This window comes from Rhinoderma darwinii, unplaced genomic scaffold, assembly GCF_050947455.1.
Source record: "Rhinoderma darwinii isolate aRhiDar2 unplaced genomic scaffold, aRhiDar2.hap1 Scaffold_1005, whole genome shotgun sequence".
NCBI classification, from domain to species: Eukaryota; Metazoa; Chordata; class Amphibia; order Anura; family Rhinodermatidae; genus Rhinoderma; species Rhinoderma darwinii.
Window position 1 is genome coordinate 18,874 of NW_027461887.1, and position 10,145 is coordinate 29,018.

The 10,145-nt window shown below is 47.1% G+C and overlaps 1 protein-coding gene across 1 annotated transcript; it reads right to left on the reverse strand.

Annotated features, from left to right (window-relative positions):
- Positions 1-467: 467 nt before the first annotated feature.
- On the reverse strand, positions 468-8,097 carry LOC142698233 (epidermal growth factor receptor kinase substrate 8-like). Its single transcript, XM_075847872.1, has 6 exons — positions 7,852-8,097; positions 7,548-7,758; positions 4,031-4,211; positions 3,230-3,359; positions 964-1,017; positions 468-885 (listed from the first exon to the last, which is right to left on the reverse strand). The coding sequence occupies exons 1-6, from the start codon at positions 8,095-8,097 to the stop codon at positions 862-864; spliced, it is 846 nt and encodes a 281-aa protein (XP_075703987.1). The 3' UTR covers positions 468-861.
- Positions 8,098-10,145: the final 2,048 nt, after the last annotated feature.

Consider the following 10,145-nt stretch of genomic DNA (forward strand, 5'->3'; position numbering starts at 1 on the left):
AATGTATAGAAGTGTCCCGCATATAATGTATAGAAGTGTCCTGTATATAATGTATATAAGTGTCCCGCATATAATGTATATAAGTGTCCCGCATATAATGTATATAAGTGTCCCGCATATAATGTATATAAGTGTCCCGCATATAATGTATATAAGTGTCCCGCATATAATGTATATAAGTGTCCTGCACTTCTTTGACGAGGCAGTCAGACGACGACGCGTAAATGACAGGTCGTCGGCACAGAACATCGGCAAACCCATTCAAATGAATGGGCAGATGTTTGCTGACGTATTGGAGTCGTATTTTCAGACGTAAAATGAGGCATAATACGCCTCGTTTACGCCTGAAAATAGGTCGTGTGAACCAAGCCTAAGGAGACTGAGCACTGACTCGTCCGCTCAGGTTGCCGCGCTAGCCATGCCGCGCCATTTACATAACATTTGACATATGACACATGTAGATCTGGTCAATAAAAACAATTTACTCATCAGAGACCTCAGAATAAATAATAAAATCATTTCTATATTTAGCATTTCCTCAAAAACTTTCTAAACTTTTATTGATAGAAGACAAATATAGAAGAAATACAAACATGGCTCCTGGATTGTCCCTGCAGAACGTCCAATACTGCGGCAGACAAGACCGACCCGGCCGTCCTCAGAGGCCTCCGACTGTCCCACATCGCCCCCACCCCCTCACACGGCAGAAGGAGTACTGACCCCCAGATCCACCAGTGTGGACTGATCCAGTAGGAAACGTCAGATTGCGGCACTTTCCTCTCCGACTTGTAGACCGTGAATGGATCATCTGCCTGGAGAACCAAACGCACAAGAAAAACGTCCAGCAACAAAATTCTGTAACTAAATTGGCGAAATGAAGGAAATCTGTAAAAATACAAAAAGTCAGTGATTGTTTCCTTCATCAAAAGATTCAACCCCAGAATCATTGGCAGCCGCATTAACCTTTTCTTGGCGTTTTCTCATGATTTCTTGCAGCTCAGAACTTCCGTTCATTTTCTGGAAGAGAGAGGAAAGATGAGAGTTTTACTCCAGGTCAGTCCTGATCATCAGTGGCCAAGACCCCAAACATGAACCCACAAAATGTACGACCTGCAGCTGATATTACGGGATGAGTGGCATCAACAGTACTTGTAAATGGTAGACTGACCACTGGGAGCCGCGGTGACCAATGTAACCTGTACTGGGACCAGTAAGGACCACAAGGTTGTGTGCCGGGAGCAGTAAGGACCACAAGGTTGTGTGCCGGGAGCGGTGGAGGACACAAGGTTGTGTGCCGGGAGCGGTGGAGGACACAACGTTGTGTGCCGGGAGCGGTGGAGGACACAACGTTGTGTGCCGGGAGCGGTCGAGACCACAACGTTGTGTGCCGGGAGCGGTCGAGACCACAACGTTGTGTGCCGGGACCGGTGGAGGAGGACACAAGGTTGTGTACCGGGAGCGGTGGAGGACACAAGGTTGTGTACCGGGAGCGGTGGAGGACACAAGGTTGTGTACTGGGGGCGGTGGAGGACACAAGGTTGTGTACTGGGAGCGGTGGAGGACACAACGTTGTGTACTATGTAATGCGTCACGATTGAGGCCAATTTTTCATTTCTTGTCGATCACAGAGCGGACGCAGTGATAGTCTGGCGGCATGAACATTAATTGGCACCAAACTGGGGATAACGGAACAAGAGAAGGGCCTGGGTACACTGGTTACCAGTAAGCTGAGCAGCAGTATCTAAGCTATGGGGCATTATTGGGATACACATTGTAACAGAGGCGCAGCTGTAGGGCGTGTAGAGGTAGCAGTGGTGTCTGAGGGGGCCCAAAAGCCTCTGTGCTACATAATGGGGGCCCAGGCATTAACCAGAGTAATAAATGGGTTGGCGGTCTCTCCGATATTGGAGGTTTGGACTGGGGGAATAATGGTGTTGGATTTCCACCCCCAGTACTTCTCCTTGTGTTCTGAGGAGGACGCTGTTCCCCGGCCACAATCACCAAGGGGTTTGTTTTTTTGCCTCTTGTGGATCAGTTGATGGATAAAAGTCATTTCCAACCAATAAACACGTGGGACCTGAGCAGAGGCTCCTGTCTATGGGACTAGAGGGATCTCTGTCCCCGATCCTGGTCACCGCCGCTACACAGTGACTAAACCTCAGCATCTGTATACTGCGCTAACATAATAAAAGCCCCCAGAGTAACAGCCTTAGTCAACGAGGGCCCCAGGAGCCACAATCAGTTCAGAGGGCCCTAGGAGCCACAATTAGTCCAAAGGGCCCCAGGAGCTACAATCAGTCCAGGGGGCCCCAGGGGCCACAATCAGTCCAGGGGGCCTCAGGAGCCACGAATAGTCCAAGGGGCCTCAGGAGCCACAAATAGTCCAAGGGGCCTCAGGAGCCACAAATAGTCCAAGGGGCCTCAGGAGCCACAAATAGTCCAAGGGGCCTCAGGAGCCACAAATAGTCCAAGGGGCCCCAGGAGCCACAAATAGTCCAAGGGGCCCCAGGAGCCACAAATAGACCAAGGGGCCCCAGGAGCCACAAATAGACCAAGGGGCCCCAGGAGCCACAAATAGACCAAGGGGCCCCAGGAGCCACAAATAGTCCAAGGGGCCCCAGGAGCCACAAATAGTCCAAGGGGCCCCAGGAGCCACAAATAGTCCAAGGGGCCCCAGGAGCCACAAATAGTCCAAGGGGCCCCAGGAGCCACAAATAGTCCAAGGGGCCACAATCAGTCCAGGAGCCACAATCAGTCCAGGAGCCACAATCAGTCCAGGAGCCACAATCAGTCCAGGAGCCACAATCAGTCCAGGAGCCACAATCAGTCCAGGAGCCACAATCAGTCCAGGAGCCACAATCAGTCCAGGAGCCACAATCAGTCCAGGAGCCACAATCAGTCCAGGAGCCACAATCAGTCCAGGAGCCACAATCAGTCCAGGAGCCACAATCAGTCCAGGAGCCACAATCAGTCCAGGAGCCACAATCAGTCCAGGAGCCACAATCAGTCCAGGAGCCACAATCAGTCCAGGAGCCACAATCAGTCCAGGAGCCACAATCAGTCCAGGAGCCACAATCAGTCCAGGAGCCACAATCAGTCCAGGAGCCACAATCAGTCCAGGAGCCACAATCAGTCCAGGAGCCACAATCAGTCCAGGAGCCACAATCAGTCCAGAGGGCCCCAGGAGCCACCATAAGAATAGTGAACATACTTGACACACACATTTTACCTCCAGAGCCGCTTTCTGCACCGTCACCTGATTGTAGACTCGTGGCCCCTCCGGACAGACTGTCTTTAGCTCATCCTTTGTAAGAGAGAAGAGCTGCACTCCGGATAACACCCCCAGACTATCGACGGTTCTACAGGACAGAGGGGTGACAAGAATTAGAGGACTCGTCCACTCAGACCCCCATAGTAGAATTACATCCACTAAGCAGCCCCCCATATTGCCACTCACTAGTATAACTACCAGGGGGCCACACATTATCACAGTAACTGCTTCTCTTTATTCACTGTAGAATTGCAGCTTTCTGACTTTTGCTTGCTGTCAGTGAATGGGAACATTGTTGTTTGCATCCAGAGGTGAATAAAAAATAAATAACTATTACTTCTCACAGCTGTGGGTTTGCTACAATTGTACCCAGGCTCCTGAGATCTGAACAGTTTACCTGCACTGATCCATTGTAACAAACTATCAGACAGAAAAGAGATTTGGGGATTGTCCAGACTCGATACAACTCCCATCACTGCCCGGCTGAGAAGCATTAGGTCGTACAGGTTTTCAGCCCTCTGGAGTCCATGCTGTTTAGCTCTGAGGATTGTGGATACAATTGTAGCAAACCCTCAGCTGTGAGTAGTATTAGTTCAGGATGGGTTTGTTATCAGGTTAAACCAATAAAGACTGGTCCAATTTACAGACAGCAAGCAGAGATCTTGAAAATGTTGAGAAAGGACAGAAGAAGGTTGCAGAACGTTTTATCATTTCCGGAGACAGGAGCGCTTCTTCCGACACAGACCCCACATCACGTACACAGAATTGAACCCCTTTGTCAGCAGCCATGTTTTGACATCTTCCACAGATGAGCTGTATGAGATATGGACTGCAGAGGCGTTCTGCGGAGGGACAGTGAACTTCCTCTGTGCTGCGTGGCGTCCGATGGTCAGTCTATGAACTAATTCATCTTGAACTTCTTCCATCTGAGATTTCCTCCCTAGGGAAGAAAATCACAAATAATGGCTGAGAGTCTCCGACACTAATAAATCTACAGGACTGAGCGACCGTAAACCTGGAGCACAGGTCATGCACACGGCGTCACCTGCAGGGGGCACCATTCAGAAAGGTTGTAATGATGCGGCTCTAATGGTAATGAGTTGACTCTGCTGACCCCATGCTCTAATTTGAATGCAGTAACTCTGTTGCCCTTGCCCTCTATCATTAGAGGGATGGGTCAACAGTCATCTCATTATCATGAGGACAAGGGCAGCAGAGTCATCTCATTATCATAAAATGGCAAGGGCAGCAGAGTCATCTCATTATCATAAGAGGGCAGGATCAGCAGAGTCATTTCATTATTACAGGGCAGGGCCAACAGTGATCTCATAATCATGAATGAGGTGACTCTGCTGGCCCAGCCCTCTAATGATGAGATAACGTTGCTGACCTGCCCTCTAATGATACGAGGACTCTGCTGACACCGTCCTTTATTAATAATAATGAGATGACTCGGCTGACACTGCCTGTCAATGATTATGTGACGACTCTGTTGACCCAGTCTTCTAATGATAATGAGATGACTCTGCCAAGTCCCTACTGTTAATGATAAATGAGATGACTCTGCTGTCCTATAAAAATAAAAAAAATCTCCAAAAATGTAAAAAAATATGACCCTTTGCCACCTGCTCGCATTCTTACGGTATAACCCTTTAACATTCCATACACTATAACCCTATACCATTCCACACAGTGGCGCACACCCCTAGGAAATTGATTAATGTTTGAACCCCTGACAAAAGTAATATCACATTTGAAGATGAAGTAATCAGATTTCCCATTTTTAAACCACAAATTAAACCACATACAATACAGCGCATGAACAAATTGAACTTGAAAAAAATATACTTTTCACTCTCGCATCCCCGGGGGTGCAGGCAGCCCATGTTGGGAACCCCTGTTCTACATCATTCTACAAACTATAACCCTTCCATACGCTATAGTTCTATACTGAACCTATATTGTCCAAGCTAACAATACATACATAAGAAAGTCAATAAATACAATAAGTAACTAATTTACCCCCAAACAAAACAATAGGATAAAAACATGAAAACATCACGGGATAAGATCCACCATAACAGAATGTCAAACACTAGTAAGAGGGTATGATAATATAGTGGCACGGTATAGAGAGTGTATGATAATATAGTGGCACGGTATAGAGAGTGTATGATAATATAGTGGCACGGTATAGAGAGTGTATGATAATATAGTGGCACGGTATAGAGAGTGTATGATAATATAGTGGCACGGTATAGAGAGAGTATGATAATATAGTGGCACGGTATAGAGAGTGTATGATAATATAGTGGCACGGTATAGAGAGTGTATGATAATATAGTGGCACGGTATAGAGAGTGTATGATAATATAGTGGCACGGTATAGAGAGTGTATGATAATATAGTGGCGCGGTATAGAGAGTGTATGATAATGTAGTGGCACGGTATAGAGAGTGTATGATAATGTAGTGGCACGGTATAGAGAGTGTATGATAATATAGTGGCACGGTATAGAGGGTGTATGATAATGTAGTGGCACGGTATAGAGAGTATGATAATATAGTGGCACGGTATAGAGAGTGTATGATAATATAGTGGCACGGTATAGAGAGTGTATGATAATATAGTGGCACGGTATAGAGAGTGTATGATAATATAGTGGCACGGTATAGAGAGAGTATGATAATATAGTGGCACGGTATAGAGAGTGTATGATAATATAGTGGCACGGTAGAGAGACTGTATGATAATATAGTGGCACGGTAGAGAGACTGTATGATAATATAGTGGCACGGTATAGAGAGTGTATGATAATATAGTGGCGCGGTATAGAGAGTGTATGATAATGTAGTGGCACGGTATAGAGAGTGTATGATAATATAGTGGCACGGTATAGAGTGAGTATGATAATATAGTGGCACGGTATAGAGAGTGTATGATAATATAGTATAATCTATACAGTACAGCCATACACCGGTCCATACAGTACAGCCCTACACCGGTCCATACAGTACAGCCCTATACCGGTCCATACAGTACAGCCCTATACCGGTCCATACAGTACAGCCCTATACCGGTCCATACAGTACAGCCCTATACCGGTCCATACAGTACAGCCCTATACCGGTCCATACAGTACAGCCCTATACCGGTCCATACAGTACAGCCCTATACCGGTCCATACAGTACAGCCCTATACCGGTCCATACAGTACAGCCCTATACCGGTCCATACAGTACAGCCCTATACCGGTCCATACTGTACAGCCCTATACCGGTCCATACAGTACAGCCCTATACCGGTCCATACAGTACAGCCCTATACCGGTCCATACAGTACAGCCCTATACCGGTCCATACAGTACAGCCCTATACCAGTCCATACAGTACAGTCCTATACCAGTCCATACAGTACAGTCCTATACCAGTCCATACAGTACAGTCCTATACCAGTCCATACAGTACAGTCCTATAACCAGTCCATACAGTACAGTCCTATACCAGTCCATACAGTACAGTCCTATACCAGTCCATACAGTACAGTCCTATACCAGTCCATACAGTACAGTCCTATACCAGTCCATACAGTACAGTCCTATAACCAGTCCATACAGTACAGTCCTATACCAGTCCATACAGTACAGTCCTATACCAGTCCATACAGTAGTCCTATACCAGTCCATACAGTACAGTCCTATACCAGTCCATACAGTACAGTCCTATACCAGTCCATACACTAGAACCCTATACCAGTCCATACATTACAGCCCTATACCAGTCCATATACAGTACAGCCCTATACCAGTCCATATACAGTACAGCCCTATACCGGTCCATATACAGTACAGCCCTATACCAGTCCATACAGTACAGCCCTATACCAGTCCATACAGTACAGCCCTATACCGGTCCATACAGTACAGCACTATACCTCTCCATACAGTACAGTCCTATACCGGTCCATACAGTATAGCCCTATACCGGTCCATACAGTATAGCCCTATACCAGTCCATACAGTACAGCCCTATACCAGTCCATACAGTACAGCCCTATACCAGTCCATACAGTACAGCCCTATACCAATCCATACAGTACAGCCCTATACCAGTCCATACAGTACAGTCCTATACCAGTCCATACAGTACAGCCCTATACCAGTCCATACAGTACAGCCCTATACCAGTCCATACAGTACAGCCCTATACCAGTCCATATACTCGAACCCTATACCGGTCCTTACACCAATATTACACTCACCGTACAGAGAACTTACGATCGCATGGCTTGGCTCCTTGGGGGTCTCGTACTGCGCCGGTCCCACTGTCACTGGAAGTGCTGCTTTGCCGACTGATGAGATTTGCTGATGGGAAGGACCTTGACAGGGGTACGGAGATTCCTGGAGGGGCAGGAGCGGGAGTTGGAGGGGGGCTGGGAGCCGTTATTTTTGGCTCTATTTGTCTTTCAATGAATTCTGATTTTTGTTTCTAGAAAGATATAAACGCATCATGACATAACACGCAGTAACAGAACCGCAACGAACCTTCTATAAAACAATGGAGTCCGTCACAGTATCCGACACCAGTGCGAACGGAGCTCAACAGGCAGAAATCGTCCCAGCCACATTGGTCATCATCATATAACGTGATATACACGCCTCCGCAGTCACATGACAAGCACACGGTCGGAGGGGGAGGGGGCTGCGGCACGATCCACGCTCCAGGAGTGTAGAGATGAAAACATTTTATAGAACGAGCTCCGGAGAGACGCACGCCCTTCATCAGCTGAATCACAAGATGTGGAGACCGGCAGATAACATGGACCATGAACGCAAACACAGCATAAACACCGCAGATTTTCCGCAATGGATGAATTGCGGAAAATCGGCAGCGTATTACAGTAGCAGCAAAAATCAACAAATCTCGTCCCCTCGCTGCGGAAAAACGCCGCCCAAAAAAGCGCAAATAAATTTAACCTGCGGAGTCGCTGCTCTTCTGTTGCTGGATTTTCCCATTGAATTTAATGTGGAGCTTAAACCCGCAACAAAGTGGAGTAACGATATAAAACTTACCCAGAACTCCCTGCTTCTTCTCCAGTCCGGCCTCCTGGGATGAAGTTACATCTCATTTGACCGCTGCAGCCAATCACAGGCTGCGGCGGTCACATGAGATGTAACGTCATCCAGGAGGCCGGACTGCGCGCAAAGAAGAGGGAGGGGAGAGTATGAACCGTTTTTTGGGGGTTTTTTTCCACCGCTGCTATAAACGGCAGATATTCCCCCGGAAAACGCACCACAGCGAAGAGCAAGAGGTGAGGAGGATTATACACGAGGCTGATAATGATGAGAGTAGTGTCAGTGGTGAGGAGGATTATACACGAGGCTGATAATGATGAGAGTAGTGTCAGTGGTGAGGAGGATTATACACGAGACTGATAATGATGAGAGTAGTGTCAGTGGTGAGGAGGATTATACACGAGGCTGATAATGATGAGAGTAGTGTCAGTGGTGAGGATTATACACGAGGCTGATAATGATGGGAGTAGTGTCAGTGGTGAGGAGGATTATACACGGGGCTGATAATGATGGGAGTAGTGTCAGTGGTGAGGAGGATTATACACGAGGCTGATAATGATGAGAGTAGTGTCAGTGGTGAGGATTATACACGGGGCTGATAATGATGAGAGTAGTGTCAGTGGTGAGGATTATACACGGGGCTGATAATGATGAGAGTAGTGTCAGTGGTGAGGATTATACACGAGGCTGATAATGATGAGAGTAGTGTCAGTGGTGAGGAGGATTATACACGAGGCTGATAATGATGGGAGTAGTGTCAGTGGTGAGGAGGATTATACACGAGGCTGATAATGATGAGAGTAGTGTCAGTGGTGAGGAGGATTATATACGAGGCTGATAATGATGGGAGTAGTGTCAGTGGTGAGGATTATACACGGGGCTGATAATGATGAGAGTAGTGTCAGTGGTGAGGAGGATTATACACGAGGCTGATAATGATGAGAGTAGTGTCAGTGGTGAGGAGGATTATACACGAGGCTGATAATGATGAGAGTAGTGTCAGTGGTGAGGATTATACACGAGGCTGATAATGATGGGAGTAGTGTCAGTGGTGAGGAGGATTATACACGAGGCTGATAATGATGGGAGTAGTGTCAGTGGTGAGGATTATACACGAGGCTGATAATGATGAGAGTAGTGTCAGTGGTGAGGATTATACACGAGGCTGATAATGATGAGAGTAGTGTCAGTGGTGAGGATTATACACGAGGCTGATAATGATGGGAGTAGTGTCAGTGGTGAGGATTATACACGAGGCTGATAATGATGAGAGTAGTGTCAGTGGTGAGGAGGATTATACACGGGGCTGATAATGATGGGAGTAGTGTCAGTGGTGAGGATTATACACGGGGCTGATAATGATGAGAGTAGTGTCAGTGGTGAGGATTATACACGGGGCTGATAATGATGGGAGTAGTGTCAGTGGTGAGGAGGATTATACACGAGGCTGATAATGATGGGAGTAGTGTCAGTGGTGAGGAGGATTATACACGGGGCTGATAATGATGGGAGTAGTGTCAGTGGTGAGGATTATACACGAGGCTGATAATGATGGGAGTAGTGTCAGTGGTGAGGAGGATTATACACGGGGCTGATAATGATGAGAGTAGTGTCAGTGGTGAGGAGGATTATACACGGGGCTGATAATGATGGGAGTAGTGTCAGTGGTGAGGATTATACACGAGGCTGATAATGATGGGAGTAGTGTCAGTGGTGAGGAGGATTATACACGGGGCTGATAATGATGGGAGTAGTGTCAGTGGTGAGGAGGATTATACACGAGGCTGATAATGATGGGAG

Excerpts from the sequence above, each read along its gene's own strand:
- LOC142698233 (XM_075847872.1), bottom strand. The coding sequence starts at position 8,097 with ATGGTCCATGTTATCTGCCGGTCTCCACATCTTGTGATTCAGCTGATG. Across the intron at positions 4,212-7,547 it reads AGGAGCCAAGCCATGCGATC|GGAGGAAATCTCAGATGGAA; the intron begins GTAAGTTCTCTG and ends TTTCTTCCCTAG. Across the intron at positions 1,018-3,229 it reads TGCAGAAAGCGGCTCTGGAG|AAAATGAACGGAAGTTCTGA; the intron begins GTAAAATGTGTG and ends TCTCTCTTCCAG.